This window comes from Lepidochelys kempii, chromosome 8 (genome assembly GCF_965140285.1).
Source record: "Lepidochelys kempii isolate rLepKem1 chromosome 8, rLepKem1.hap1, whole genome shotgun sequence".
NCBI classification, from domain to species: Eukaryota; Metazoa; Chordata; order Testudines; family Cheloniidae; genus Lepidochelys; species Lepidochelys kempii.
Window position 1 is genome coordinate 50495048 of NC_136387.1, and position 16300 is coordinate 50511347.

Genomic DNA, 16300 nt, shown 5'->3' on the forward strand with positions numbered 1-16300 from the left:
AACCTTCTGTTTTACTGGCTGGCTGAGAGTCACGGTGAATCACAGGAAGTGGGGGGTGGGGGGTGCAGGACCCTGTCTCCCCCAAACTTTGTGACGTAGGCACTTAAGATAACCCGCTGATCGTCCCGCTTTCTCAGTATGAGGCAGGAGTCCTCCCCTCTTGCGCTCTCCTGCTCGTGCTTCTCCCGGTATCTCCCTTCCCCACTTACCTCAGGGCTTTGGTCTCCTTCACACATGTACGTATGTATCTGTGTTTATATGTGCATACATGGGGGGGCGTTCACCTCAATGTGTGTGCATGTATGTACAGACTATCATATATCTCTGCTACTGAAATGAACTGCCCTGCTCCTTATAGGGATCTATATTCTCCCCTTGTCTAGGCCCCCCAGATGTGGATCAGCCCTGTGAGCCCAGCCTGCAGGCCTGGAGCCCAGAGCTCCACCTGTACCACATGAACATGACTGTTCCTTGCCCCCAGCCGCATGGTTGTATCCTGGAGCTGCGTTTCCTGCACCCCGTGTACCCGGAGTCTCTTGTACTGTGGACCACCTACCTCTCCACAGACTCGCCCAAGGCCTTGTCTGACATTGAAATCCTGACGGAGCATGGGGAGTCCATTCACCTGGGCCCCCTGGACACTTTCTGCGACACCCCCCTCACTGTTAGGCTCAACGTCAACAGGAAGGTGTCTGGGGTAAAGGTCTACACCTTTGATGAGCGGATGGAGATAGATGCGGCTCTCTTAACCTCCATGCCCCAGAGCCCCCTCTGCTCCAGCTGCAAGCCTGTGAGGTACAGGATCCTGCGGGACCCCCCGTTTGCTAGCGGCTCCCCCATAACGGGGTTGCACATGCACCGAAAGTTCACCGACACGTGAGTAGCAAGATCGGTCCACCAAAGGCCCCGGGGGAGGGGGAGGGATGCTGTTCTAGTTCTCCTGGCTTTTCTGGCTTCTGCATTTGGATTCATTGATGGTTTTTAGGACTCAACCGCTTTGTGGTGAGCAGTGCCATGAACGCCCAGCCACAGAGTTTGCCCAGAACACCCCATTCGTTATGACAGTTCCGTGACACTAGCATGATACTCACCAGGAAGCTGTTTCCCACTAGAGAGAACTCTTTAACTTTGACACATTTCCCCATCTGTGGGACCAGGGTAATGACTGTTCAAGTCACGTAGGGTAGGGGATAATTTCATGCGATGGTCCACCTAGAGGGAAACATGGCAGGCTCCTCCGATTACTTGCTACAGATCCTCTTTCTAGAGCCTCGGCTCGTGGCAATTGTAGAATTGGGGAGAAACCTACCTGTGCTTATGGCTTTGTATGTGCATGTGCCACAGTGCAATACATTCTCGTGGCTTGGATATATTGGCACCCTGAATGTTTTATTGATATAGAGACGGGCCATAACCAAAACCTCAGATCCAAATACCCCCAGACTTTGGGGACATGGGAAACTGGAATCTAGATTGGAATTTGCCAAATTATCCCTGTCTGCCTGCCTGGCTAAATTTACATGCTAGTTTTAAACACCCTAAACTTTGAGGGGGCTCAAAGCCCAGATCTGAACTGTGTGGCTTCTTTCCATCTATCCATCCATACCCAGGCCAAGCCATGCAAATTTAATTGAGATTCTGAGGACCATCTCTCCCACTCCTTGCCTCTCTTGTTCCCCTCCACCCCTAACACACACCAGCTTTCCCTTCTTCCCCCTTGTAAAACCCAGGATCCTGTATCTAGAGCATCATCAGGGCCGGGCCAGGGGCAGAGCGGGGTTGAGCACCCCCCAGTAGGAGCAGAAGTGGGCGCCTATGGTTCTGTCACAGTCTGCCTTGTATCCCTACATGTATTGTGGCTGTGCAGCTTTGGCCCAGAGCTCTGACCCCAGCAGCCTGCCAACAGGACATAACCCTCATCCTGGCTTTGCCCAACCTGGTTACTACTGGTTTGCAGCCTGGCCTTAGTACCCTTCTAGCCCCAGATTCATCCCAAAATCTTCCTACTGTAAGAACCAGCCCCTGTCACTGGACCCTCCCAGAGAAAGTGTTAGGTTTGCAGTCTCTCCAGAGACACCAATCTGTTAGCTTTCTAGAAGCACACAAGTTTAGAAAAGTTTCATCCTACTGGGGAAAATAGAAAGGAACATAAACTCTGGCAAGCCAAGTATAAAAGGCCGAAAAAGAATTTGAAGAGCAACTAGCAAAAGACACACAAACTAACTGAATTTTTTTAATGTACATCAGAAGCAGAAAGCCTCCCAAACAATCAGTGCGGCCACTGGACGATCAAGGTGGTCAAGGAGCACTCAAGGAAAACAAGGCTGTTGTGGAGAAGCAAAATGATTTTTTTGCATCAGTCTTTAATGCAGAGGCCATGAAGGAGTTTTCCACACCTGAGCCATTCTTTTTAGGTGAAAAATCTGAGGAACTGTCCCAGATTGAGGTGTCAATAGAGGTGGTTTTGGAACAATCTGATCAATTTAAACAGTAATAAGTCACCAGAACTAGAAGGTATTCACCCAAGAGTTCTAAAGGAACTTGGATATGAAACTGCAGAACTACTAACTGTGGTATGTAACTTATTGTTTAAATCAGCCTCTGTACCAGATGACTGGAGGATAACTAATGTAACGCTTATTTTTAAAAAAGGCTCCAGAGGTGAACCTGGCAATTCCAGGCCAGCTAGCTTAACTTCAGTTGCAGGCAAATTGGTTGAAACTTGACACTATAGCAACCTTTGGTCTGTGGACCCCTGGGGGGCTGCAGACTAAGTCTAAGATTTCCAAAGAGGTCCGCATCTCCATTTGAAATTTTTTAGGGGCCCATAAATGAAAAAGGGTGAAAACCACTGACCTAGAAGAACATGGTATGTTGGGGAAGAGTCAACACGGCTTTTGTAGAGGGTAATCATAATCATGCCTCACCTTTGGATTTTCTTTGTCTTACAAGTCAGGAAGGCCTCTTGGGGATTCAGTCCTCTGTCTCTCTGGGGTGCAGGATCTATCTTCATTTCCTGTCTCTTGAGCTCAGGAACCCCTCCCACCCCCAGGTTTAGCTCAATAGTTTTGAATACTGCTAATATGTAAATTGAGGCACACTGACATGCCTTTGCCTAGGCCACACCTTTTTATCACCTTTGCCTAGGCTCGGCTGTCTGATCTTCAACATGTTCTGGTAACATCATACAGAGGGAATTCATAACTTCACATGTAACGTTAACACATGAATTTCACAATGATAGTCATAACCTGCACGTTATTAGTTTTCACGTGGTACCTTACACAACACCTTTTGGATAAATAGCATGACAACAAAGGTTTGGGTGCAGTGAGTTGGTTGGGTCTGAAGATAGACAGTGCACCCTGTGCCAGTGGGCATTAACGGCTCCTAGGGTCACACTTAGGTTTGGGATTGTTCCTATAGAGCTCTTAGCCTGCTTAGTACAAATACACCATTTAAAAATTCTTTTAACATTTTATTAAAGATCCAGAGAGGAAGGAAAAACAGTGAAAGTATTTGAAATGTGAAGTATCAAGTACGGCTTTTATTTTATCAACAGATTTTTTTTCCCTTTTCCTTTAGTTGGAGAGTTTTTTAGAAGGGAAAAACTCCCTTGTTTGACAGTCTCTTAGTTGGTATCAGATAGTTATCACTGCCCTTTGGGGGAAAAGAGAAGTAGGTAGTTGAAAATGACTGGAGCTGTTGTTAAAATCCAATCCTGTTGCATCCCAAGTGGTGTTGGAGATTCAGCTGGAACCAGTAGAGGCATTGATGTTTTCTGGAGCCCTCTCTCTGGCCTGGCCTGGTCTGGTCAGGACATCTCTCAGGATTAGGATGACAAAGACCCAGAGTCCCAGGAGATGGTGCATGTGGCAGCCATGACTATGAAGCTTGTTTCAGTAGCCTCCATCTTTTTAATTTTCTTTCCCCCAGTCTTTCTTTTAAGGACCCACAAAGGGAATGGTGGGTGGAATAGCCCATGTCCCCAGTATTTTGCCCATAATTAGGCCTAATATCTGACACTTCAGTTTTTATTTATTAATTTCCAGTTCCATATTTTCTGTTTTTACCAAGCATGATTTCAACATGGTCCTTGAATTATATCATTGTGGCCTTTTTTTGTTTGGACTAATTTGGTTCTCTTGCACCTGTTTACAACACTTGTTACTGAAAGCAACTTGACCTATTTTTCATTAACATTTGTTATTATAGGTCATTGTATTACTTAATAAACTTTGATATACTCTTTACAACTGAGCTACAATTAGGGTAAATTCATCAGCCAATTATTGCAACACTTCCTACCTATCAGGGTAGCATCCACAGGACCGTTATCTTTCCATTCTGCTTAGATACAACACATGCTTTTTATAACCTCTAGCATCCCCTTTGCCTCTTATGAATCCACTGGAAATGGCCACATACAGACCTATGTTTCCCACATGGTATTTGTTCTCTCCGAGTTTGTTTCATTCCTCTGTGTTTTTGCAGGGATGTCACACCAGGCCAATTGTACCGGTACCAGGTGCAGGCCATGGCTGGGGCAGCTGTGGGAGAACCCTCTCCACCTTTGATCCATACCCAGGGCACTCCCTATTGTGGAGACGGAAAAGTGACCATGTAAGTACTGAATTCTACATGTTTGGGAGATGTTTTTTAAAGCCGTTCGGTCTACTAGAGTAGATTCAAAGGTAAACAGAAGACCTGATCCTTCACTCCATGACACCGGATTTATGCTAGCATAACTCCTCTCAAGTCAGTGGTGCCAAACCATTACTAAAGAATGAAGGTTCAAACCCAAAGTGTTTTGCAAAATCTAATGCTTCTTAGAAGGTAAAGATGCACCTTGCGAGGTGCGGAGTTTGGATCTGGATTCTGATCTGAACTTCCCCAAAGTCATGGGGTGCTTGGTCCAATGCTTAGGCCAGAACCAATCTCTATAAAGTGTCACAGATTTTTAAACCCCAAAAGGAGCATTCTGATCATCTAGTCTGGCCTCCTGCATAGATCAGGCCAGAGAACTTCACCCAATGATTCTGCATTGTGCCCAGTAACTTGTGGCTCTCTGCTAGAGCATATATTTTAGAATGACATCCAATCTCGATTTAAAGACCCCAAATGATGAGGAAACTTACAGCATCCCCTGGTTAAGTTCGTCTAATTGTTAACTATCCTCTCTGGTAAAAATTTGTATCATGTTTCCAGTCTGAATTTTTCTGACTTCAACTTGGTGATAAGTGCATGAGACCCAACAGGGGAAACTGTCTAAAAGGGCCAGATCCTCAGCTGGTGTAATTCAGCATAGCTTCGTTGACTTCATTGCTGATTTACTACAGTTAAGGGTCTGGCATCTGGGCCTCTGGAGAGTGAATCACCACTTTAGTTCCACTGTCCAGGCTGAGTGAAGTTGAAAAAACTGAACAAGCAACGTAAATGGGAGGCAAGTAGTGCAGATTTGTGATAGGCTTTTAACAAGACTGATCTAAAGGGCAGCTGGGAACACAGCTTAGGAAGTCTTGTTTAGTAAACAATTTTAAACCTTCGGGTAATAACAGTGAGTCAAAGTCAAGAGAGTGGAGAGGCAAGATTGATTTTTCTCATTGTGCATCTTTGTGTATGAAGAGTGTCTGAAGCAAAATTGCTTGAATATTTGAAGTTTTGAGTGTGAAGGTGTGTGTGTGCATGTGGGTGGGTGGGTGGGTGCGTGCACACATGAGAATAAACCTGAATTCACCTAAGCATATAATTTTCCCTATTTTTGCTATCAGATCAGCTTTTTGCAGCACACTGACAGATGCTGCTTGTGAAAATTGCTTGTGGTTTTCTCATGAAATGTAGCATGTGGCTATTGCTTTCCCCCCCTCACTCACTAAACTCATCCCTATCCCTTACCCCACCTTGACTTGTCCAACTCCCAGTGGAAAAACTGACTATTCTTCACATCTGACATCACTGGCAGCTCTTCTCCTCTCACACAGGCTTGGTAGTTGCACTTGCTTCCACGCTGAGTTCCCCAAGGAAGATGATGGTGGGGTGGGGCCTCTTTTCTCCCACTCTGGCTTTCTCAACTCCTTCCTCACCTGACGAGTTAGACTCTTCTCTCCCTCCATGTAGCTGGCATCCCATGATTCCTCCCGTGAAATCTGTCTTGAGGGTTGTCCTTAAACATGGGATCCTGACCCTTATGGAGCTGAAAAGCTTGAAGGGCAGCTAGTCAAGAGGGCGTTAACATTTCTTGCCGATGGTCTCTTAGGAGCTTGGAAGAGGAGTGCGATGATGGAGACCTGTTAGATGGAGATGGCTGCTCTGGGAAGTGTAAAAAGGAAAAAGGCTTCAACTGTGTTGGTAAGTCATGTGCTGAGTCAGCCCATTCCTTCTCTCCTTGGCCACCCCCTTTTTGGGCCACGATGACCACCCGGGGGAAGGGTATAGTTTTTTCTCCTGCTGTAACATCCCTGTGGTGGGCTGTCCTGTCTGCCAGGACCCTCTTCAGGGATCTGCCCCCAGCAGAAGCATTGTAGACACTAAACTTCTAGCCTTTGACCTCTCTGCAGGAGAGCCAAGCCTCTGTTATGTTCACGAGGGGGATGGAGTGTGTGAGCCCTTCGAGAGGAGAAGTAGCATCCAGGACTGTGGCCTCTACACTCCCAAAGGGTACATGGATCAGTGGGCAGCACAGGCCTACACCTCCCACCAGGACAAGAAGTCATGTCCTGTTTCCATGGTGACCGGAGAGCCTGTTGTGAAGGTGAGGCTAGGCATTTCCTTGTACAGGGGCAATCCCAAACCTGATGTGATCTCCAGTGTCCTTGCCTTTCCTGTCCCTCCCTATGGAGCACCTATTCCCAAAGGCCTATGTGACTCAGTCCTCCCAGCAGAGCAGCTTTCACGCATCAGGCAGCTTAAAATCAGCCATATAAACTTGAAAAGAAAATCCTGGCATTGCCATGACATGCTGAGCTTAGCTGTCGGTCGCACTGCATGTGGCCTTTCCAAAAGACAACACCTCACCAAGGGAAAGGCTGTTTAAGAAACCCCCAGCACTGTTAACCCTTAACATTCACTGCCACAAGGTTGCATTGTGGCCAGAAGCTTTACAAAGGATTCAGAAGGGCTGAAGTTAGAAGTGCACAGTCCTTACTTGGGATGGGCCAGAGCCGTTGGGCTGGTCCTCTGTGCGGGGGTGAATTTCACCCTGATATGAATAGGCAGCACGTCATTGTTACACCAGATATGATGAGAAATTATGGCCCTGATCCAGCAAGCATTTAAGTACATGCATAACTTTAAGCTCACGAGTTATCCCATTGCAGTCATAAAAATTAACATGGGCCTAAATGCGCTTAGGATCAGGGTGTGAAAGGATGTAAACCCTCATGCTTCAGAACATATGCCCACCACTTAGTGTCGGAAGCCCCTTGAAGTTAGTGGGCATCTTTCCACTGACTTCAATGGGCTATGGATCAGTGCTGAACAGCCTGGGAGAAATGTTTCCTGTGGGCGTGTTTGTGCATACTTCTCATTGCATCTTCATCCGAAACATTTGGTGCTGGTCTTTGTCTGAAATGGGATGCTCTCCTAGATGGACCTGGTGTCGTCTGGAAGTTCCTATAGCTCTGTGCGCCATCCTCTTAAATAATATATCATTTTAGTTTGTAAAGTAAGCTCTTAGAGACATGGTCCCTCTCTGCATATGCCATTGCTCTGGATAGAGGCTGTGTGGCCCAGTGGATGGTGCACTGGACTGGGACTCAGGAGACTTGGGTTCTATTCCTGCTTTATCTGCTGGGGGACCTTGGGCAAGTCACTTCACAGCTTTGTGCCTCAGTTTCCTCATCTCTAAAATAATAAAATTAATGACACTGACCTCCTTTGTAAAGCACTGCCTTGTGATCAACTGGTGAGAAATGCAATAGAGCTAGGTGTTATTATTACATCTGTCTGTACAGTGCTTTGTACCTTTTTGGTGCAATAATTGTCATCAACCCAATAAGGAATTGAGATAAATTAGCAACATCATATCAATATTTCATACAAAGAGCCTAAGAAAGGGGAACAGGGAGCGTGGAGAAAAGTGCAAATATTGTAGCCATTTGTGTGTGCTCTTCTCTGACCAGTCTTGGTACAGTGGACAATCTTGAGACCCCTTGTTCCAGAGGAATCAAGATTTCAAGGGCCAGGTTCTCATCTGGTGTAAATCTGTGTGGATCCACAGGACTATACTGATTTATGCCAGTTGAGGATCTGACCCTGTATATTGATTATTCGGAACGTTTTTTCTTCTAGACTATTGAGCACAAGTCTCAGCTGATGTAAATTGGGATCCCTGTGCTGAAATCAGTGGATTTGTGCTCATTTACACTGAGCTAGCTCATAGTCTTTCCCTCAATCCCACAGGTACCCTGAAATATTCTTTATTCAAGCAGGTGACTTCTGTCACCTCTTCCCTTCTGCTCTGGTTAATGCTGTGGTGCCTCTTTCCTGGTGGGCATGTAGGAGGCTGGTAGTTCTCTCCCTCTCTTCCCCTTCATGCCCGCTGCTGCTGGGGCTGAAAATCTCTCCTTTCCAGGTGTGCACATCCCACCTTAAAGATATGCCAGAGCATCATTCCCTTGCTACTTGGTTCCCTTGCACCACCAGCCACGATGATGCTCAGGTTGCCGATGGGGAGAAAACGCCCTTGGATGATAGAGTTTGGCTCAAAGTAAGTGGCATTGGGCACCTGGGCTTAACAGGAAGGCTACTTTGTAGGGTGGGGAGGGCTTTCCTATCCTTGTCCCACACTTTCAGGGATAAAGCCAATTCTTTCCCTTCCCCCTGTCCTGGAGTAATGAAGAGCTCTCCCTCAGCTGGGTCACAAACTGATCAGCTACAGCCAGGCATTCTACAGATGAGTCATAGCAACTGAAAGCCAATGACAGGCACGTGTATCACTCATTTTATCCACATTAGTGTATGGATCACCATGGCGGGGGAGACCGAACCCTACGCAGTGTTCTGTAAATGAAAAAGCCATTGCCAGGCAAATGCAGGAACTCCTCGCTTAACATTGTAGTTGTTCCTGAAAAATGCTACTTTTAAGCGAATCCAATTTCCCCATAAGAATTAATGTAAATAGGGGGGTTGGGTTCCAGGGACACTCTTTTCACCAGACAAGACTATATATATTTTTACACACACACACTGTAGGTTTTAAACAATTTAATACTGTACACAGCAATGATGATTGTGAAGCTTGATTGAGGTGAAGTCAGAGGATGGGATATTTCCCAGCGAATGCCTTACTGCTAAATGACAGGTTTCAGAGTAGCAGTCGTGTTAGTCTGTATACACAAAAAGAAAGAGTACTGGTGGCACCTTAGACTAACCAATTTATTTGAGCATCAGCTTTCGTGAGCTACATCCAGTGAAGTGAGCTGTAGCTCACGAAAGCTTAGGCTCAAATAAATTGGTTAGTCTCTAAGGTGTCACAAGTCCTCCTTTTCTTTTTACTGCTAAATGATGAACTAGCACTCAACTGAGCCCTTAAGGGTTAACAAGTTGTTAATTTAGCCTCGCATTCAACAAGGCAGCATGAATGGAGAGAGGGGAGACAGCATGGCAGAGAGACAGACACACACACTCTGTGTGTGTGTGTGTGTGTGTGTGTGTGTGTGTGTGTGTGTGAGAGAGAGAGAGATGTGCACATTGCCCCTTTAAGTACACTGACCGCACTTGAATTGCCTTTTTAAGTAGATCAGCAAGTTGAGACCGCAGCTGCTGCCAGCAAGCTCCCTCCCTCCTGAGTCCTGTCGTGCTTCTTTCCTCCCCCCCCCAACTCTATGAAGATAAGGTTCAGGGGGAGGGGGACACCCTGATACTAGCACCCCTCTTCTCTTGCCCCCCGCACAGCAAGCAGGAGGCTCCCAGAAGCAGCTCCAAGGCAGGGGGCAGGAGCAGCACATGGCAGTGGGGGGAAGGACAGCTGAACTGCCCAGCAATTGATAGCCTGCTGGGTAGCTCCTGCACAGGGAACTTAAGGGAGCAGGGAGCTGATGGGAGGGGGGGGGGCTGCTGGTCCACTCTGGTTCCAAGCCCCCACGACTAGCTCCAAAGGGCTGCTCTTCCTGCAAGTGGTAGACAAAGCAGGCGGCTGCCAAGCAATGTTATAAGGGAACATTGCGCAACTTTAAACAAGCATGTTCTCTAATTGATCAGCAACGAAACAACCTTAACAGGGACAACTTTAGGTGAGGAGTTACTGTACCAAGAGGCGTTATTTGAGATTTTACTGTTTGCCTTCAAGGGCACCTTCAATATCACCCTTGCTGCTACTGTTCTGCTTTAGCTCAGTTTTCACTCACTTTGCACTGGCGTAAATGACTGCACAAGGGGCAGTGTGATCCCAAGGCCTTAGGGCCAGCCTCTTCTGGGAGGTGAGAAGGCTGGCCTGGAATTCCTGACCATGCCTACAGACATGTTTTAGAGGGTGGGAGTCAGGGCCTTTCTGACCTGGCATCTGAGACTGTCCCACAATTGCATTGGCCTCAACTCCACCAGGGAGAGTAAAACCTGGGTTTTAATCACATAAGGAGGACATAAGTAGAAGAGACACAGGGAGCTGATATGTCCATTAGGAAGATGCAGTTCATACAGTGCTGATTTTCTGATTGTAACCACAGTTTAATTTTATGTGGCTGCTGCCTTCTATTATTGGGAGGTTGTTATTTCTCTTTGCTCTTTCTGTACAGTTTATATGGGGCATGTTGCCCTGTTTAGTCCTAGATTGTCTGTAATTACCTTTTTGTTAAGGCACTTGGGAGACTTAGTGCATCATTAATCATTGGTCAATAAACAGTGTTATTACCTTTCTGTTCCTAATACGCCTGTATCCCTACGTCAGAGACTATCAGGGTTGGAAGGGACCTCAGGAGGTCATCTAGTCCAACCCCCTATGCATCTACAGAGAATTCTACCTACATAGCCTTCATTCTCTTCTGTCTATATCTCTTGGACCTTCCCTCTGGGTTCCCTACTGTGCTTATGCCAGGGCAAAGACCCTCCCTTTTTTCCTTTGCTCACAAGAAAGAGGAAAGCCCCCTCTTTGTGCTGCCTTGATGGAGGCTCGCTTTCCACTTCTCACCAGGATTAACTCATGTTCCAGTGCATTATGAAAGACTTTCATTACTGACTCCACACGCTCATTTTAGGTGTGCTATTATTTTCCACCCATAAAATTATTTATGGGCTAGTAATAAATATGCCCATGTTCTTTCTCTTTTATAGTGTTTGCCTGTTTGCTAACAGATTGGTCTGGGAAGCAGGTTTCTTTTTCATACATATATGAAAAAACACTCTCCCATACAAATATAGCTGTTTATACACACATCTCAGTAACACATGCATACACCTCCACTCACAGGACTATTTTAATGCTCCATGTCCCATGCTTTAAAAGAGCAATCATATTGCTCATTAGGTACAGGATTCCAGTTGTATGGAATGAAACATTTTCAACAGGTGGCACTAAAGGGCAAAGAAATCATTGTGCCCCTACATGAAGGCACAGATGTAAGTGGGGGTGGCCATCTGCTGAAGAATGCAAATGTCTGTTCAACATAACTAGCCTCCCATAGTGCACCTGAAAAGAGCTGGTATACTTGCAGATATGAGTTATTCTGATTTATGGAGGAGCACTTTCCAGTGGCAGTGCTTTGTTCTCTATTTCCTAAACATCAGATTCAAGGAAGACTTGGAGTCATGTCAGAATGTAACAAGCAGGAAATTAAGCAAAAGAAAAAAAATTAAAATATAGCCAACTGCAGCTCAATCCATAATAAGAAAAAGGAAGCACACACAGGGAATACTTAGTGAGATAAGCCAGATACTGCAGTGTTAGGGTTCCCTCCCCATTCAGAACTCTGGGGAATAGATGTGGGGACCTGCATGAAAGACCCCCTAAGCTTATTTCTACCAGCTTAGGTTAAAACTTCCCCAAGGCACAAATTACTTCTTGGCCTTGGACGGTATTCACTGCCACCACCAAGTGAGTTAGACAAAGATTTAAGGAAAAGAACCACTTGGAGTTCCTGTTCCCCAAAATATTCCCCCCAAGTCCCTCACCCCCCCCAGATTTAAAAGTATTTTCTTTCCCCATTGGTCCTTCTGGTCAGGTGCCAATCAGGTTAATTGAACTGATTAACCTCTTATAGGTAAGGGGATTCTGTAGCTCTGGCCAAGAGGAATTTTATTTTACTGTATACATAAAGGTTGTTACCCTTCCCCTTATATTTATGACATGCAGTTTTAATTCAGAAACAGATTTTGCCAAGTGCCTGCACAGGGGAACAGTGGGGAGGGATGGAATAAGGAGCGTCCCCCAAATTGGCACAAGCTGATGATCTGGCCCTCACAAATTAGGTTGGGATGAGAGCTCGATATTGAGGTGCTTATCCATACTACCCAAGCTTCTTGCGTGTGCAGAACTGGAACTCTCCATGGTAATGTGCTTCCTGCTTTGGAGCAGGCTGTGGTGCTGACAGGATTGACCTTCATGGTGTCTCAGGGCTTCCAGTCCTGGACAGGAGGTGGAAATACAACAAGGGTGAAATAATAACAGGAGGGAAATGTTACGGGGAAATTGCCCAGCCTCAGTGATGATTGAGTGGGAATTTAGGGCGAAGGTGCAAAAAGATATTTCCTCCACCTTGCTTTGCCCCACGCCTGCGCCAGCTCCCTGTGGGCCCCAGTGAGTGGCTGCGAACGTGAAATACTTGTCCCACCCTCTGATCACTGTATCCCCGCTCACTTTGTTGAGTTTCCAAGGGTGCTCCTGAGCTATTCCTCATTATGAGACAACGCTAAGGTGACCAGGTGTCCAGTTTTCAACCAGAATACCCAGTCAAAAAGGGATCCTGGCTGCTCCAGTTAACACCACTGATCAGGCCGTTGGCTGTCTGGTTGGTGGTGCTGTGCAGCGCGGCTGGCAGGCTCCCTGCTAGCCTCCGCGCCATGCAACTCCTGGGAATCAGCGGCATGTCCCCCCTCTGGCTCCTACACGTAGAGGCAGCCAGGGGGCTCCGCATGCTGCCCCCACAGCTCCCATTGGCCAGAAACTTTGGTCAATAGTAGCTGCTGGGGCAATGCCTGCAGACAGGGCAGCACACAGAGCCACCTGGCCATGCCTCCGTATAGAAGCCATGGGGGAACATGCCGCTGCTTCTGGAAGCTGCTTGAGGTAAGCACCTCCCGGAGCCTGCACCCCTGATCCTCCTTCCAGGCCCCAACCCCCTGTCCCAGCCCTGATCCCCCTCCCACCTCCAAACCCCTCGATTCCAGCCCAGAGCACCCTCCTGCACCCCTAATCCCCAGCCCGCACCCCCAGCCGGAGCCCTCACCTCCCCATGCCCCAGCCCCCTGCCGCAGCCCTGATCTCCCTCCCACCCTCTGAACCCCTCGGTCTCAGCCCAGAGCACCCTCCTACACCTCAAACATCTCATCCCCAGCTCCATCCCAGAGTCTGCACCCCCAGCCAGAGCCCTCATACTCCACCAACTCCCTGCCCCAGCCCAGAGCCCCCTCCTGCACTCCGAACTCCTCAGCCCTAGCCCCCCATCAGAGCCCACACCCCCAGCTGGAGCCCTCACTCCCCACACATCCCAACCCCCTGCCCCAGCCTGGAGCTGCCTCCTGCACCCTGAACCCCTCATTTCTGGCCCCACCCCAGAGCCCGCACCCCCAGCCGGAGCCCTCACCCCCTCCTGCACCCCAGCCCCCTGAGCCAGCCTGGTGAAAATGAGCAAGTGAGTGAGGGTGGGGACGAGCAACAGAGGAGGTGGTGATGAAATGAGCAGGGGCGGGGCCTCAGAGGAGGGGCAGGGCCATGGAGAAGGGGAGGAGCAGGGGACGGGGCAAATGTGTTTGGCTTTGTGCGAGTAGAAAGTTGGCAACCCTAGGCAATGCTCAATACACACCAGTCCTCTTCAGACATGAAGGGCCATCACCATGACAGACCCAGGGGAGCAGAGTCAGGATTTGAGGAACCTGCATGATGGGCTCTCTCTATTTACCACAAAGTGTCTCTCTCAGTGGTGGAATGAAACCAGGCTAGGCCAGAGGAGAGTAGGGCCAGTGCATCTGCAGTTATAAGGCTCCACTAGTCATCCCTCCTCTGGGTGAGGGCTGCAGAGGAGCTGCAGGCTCCTAGAGGCTGTATTCAGTGGGCAAGCCACTGGCCCAGGACCCCGGAGGACCTGGGTTCTGTTCCTGGTTCTGCTCTGCCACTTTGGGTAAGTCACTTCACCTCTCTCCTCTTTCATTCCCCTCTGCCTCGTCTGTTTACATTGTCAGCTCTTCAGAACAAGGACTGGCTGTTACTATGTGTGTGAGCAGCACCTAGCGCAATGGGGCCCTGACCTTGGCTGGGGCCTTCAGGCACCACAGTCATTTAATAATAGCAGGGCCCTGAGGCTGCAATGTAGGGGGAGATTCCTGCTCCTCAGCACTCAGCCTGGCTAGCTGGGCTGTCTGCTGCTAATGGATTTGTGCCCATGTGAAGTGGTGCTGTACCTGGAATCTTTTGCCCTTTGTCTTTGGCCTAATTTTAGCGAGAGTGTTGCATGGGGTGGCTCTGAATCAGAAGTTTCCAAATGTCGCAGGGGAGGGAGGTTATGTCCCCCTCATTTCCAAGAGTGCCTGTTCTCCAGTGATTGATACTCTGAGTTTCACTGCTGTCTCCTGCAGCCTTTGTGGCTAGTAGAGGAGTCGGTGGAAGTGGTGGCTTTCCTACTAGACATTGCCTCCTGCCCCAGATTGTTCAATTCCTTGGCTGACAGCTGCTTTCGAGCCACCTGTGGTATTTTGCTTTAAATGAAAGCATTTCAGTGACACAGTTTGTAATTCCACCAGCCTGCCACCTCAGGGTTCATATCAGTGCGATGAATTGTATGGTCTCAGACTTGTGGGGAGAGGCCTGCAACTGGATCCTCAGGGTCAGGGAGTGAGATGCATTGGGAGAGCTGTCTGAGGAATCTAGACTGGAAAAGCAAAACTGTTATAAGTCATGATTGGTGTGTGCCTGGAACACTGTGTGGGGCTTCCAGAATGAGCAGGAAGTATCTAATTTATCTATTTAGACATCTATCAATCCGTCCGTCCCATTTGTTTATTTGTCTGATCAATAGCATTGCTTCTAAAACGCAAAGCCCTATCCCGTGTAGCTCTGTCTGCTTCGCCGTAATCTCTCACTCTAATGTCCCCTCTGGCGTTGTACCCTCGTGCCCAGATTTGCTTCGACAGACCCGGACTGGCCACCTCAGTCTTTATTTTCCTGGCCTCTGATGGCGTTGCCCCAGGTGACCAGCACAAGCCGACTGTGACCGTCCAGCTTGGGGATGAGAGGAGGCACAACCACTCGCTGGGTGAGTGCATTCAGAGCTGATGTGAGGAGGGAAGCGATGAGGAGAGCTCCCATTTCCCTTCTCCTCCTCCGCTCCCTCAGCACCTGAGTCCCTCTCTGCTTCGCCCTTGGCTTTCCTTTGCAGGGAGCGAGCAGTCTAGCAAGGTCTGAGGAAGCGCCTGAGCAGCTAAGGTAGAGCTGTGTCAGACAGCTCCTAGCAAATGGCCCAAATTGTTATGGCCTCTTTGGCTCTCCCTGTGTTCAGTGGGAGCTGGGAGATCTCCACACCTCTCTGGCAGTGTTCTCTTTGAGCTCCTCCCTGCCTCTTTTGTTGGCTGAGATGGTCTGTGCTACATGGAAGACCAAGATGAAGGAGGCTGTGGTACCCTCTCTCTGGTGGGATCCTCTCTGCATCCCGTTTCTCTCAGCACTGACTCTCCAGCTCCTGCTTTCTTGACCCTAGTCTAGTTGCTGGTTGGCCTGAAGCAGAAGGGTTTGCCTTTGCCTTGGATGTGTCCTATCTGACTTCCTCACTGGGAGGGCTTACTAGAAAAGGCAGACCACAGCAGTAGCGTCTGAGCTGTGGAATAACCCAGGGCAAGCTAAACAATCCCAGAGTTGGGCTAATGGCTTCTCTCTCTTGTTATCTATCCCCATTAGGGACGCATGAACTGTCATGTCAGCGGAACCCGTTGGTCATCAATGTGACCCACAGCCAGGATTTCCTTTTCCACCGGATCACCTCGGTGCTGCTCAATTTCTCCTCCTCGTTAGTGGGCATCTCAGCCGTGGCCTTGCGGACATCCTCCCTCCTCAGCTCTTCCGCTCCGAACACCTGCCTCCTGGAACACGAGGGACATGGCCTCCAGAGACACAGGTACCACATCGCCTTGGATTTTTCTGTGTTGCTGTTGGGCAAGG

General features: G+C 48.4%; 1 protein-coding gene across 1 annotated transcript in view; it reads left to right on the forward strand.

Moving 5' to 3' along the window:
• The window catches only part of PAPPA2 (pappalysin 2), a 170969-nt gene that overhangs the window by 76439 nt on the left and 78230 nt on the right, over positions 1-16300 (forward strand). The window contains exons 7-13 of the mRNA XM_073358102.2: positions 384-876; positions 4495-4623; positions 6257-6348; positions 6558-6751; positions 8573-8707; positions 15266-15401; positions 16040-16256. Coding sequence (XP_073214203.1) covers positions 384-876; positions 4495-4623; positions 6257-6348; positions 6558-6751; positions 8573-8707; positions 15266-15401; positions 16040-16256 — 1396 coding nt within the window. The remainder of the gene's footprint in view (positions 1-383; positions 877-4494; positions 4624-6256; positions 6349-6557; positions 6752-8572; positions 8708-15265; positions 15402-16039; positions 16257-16300) is intronic.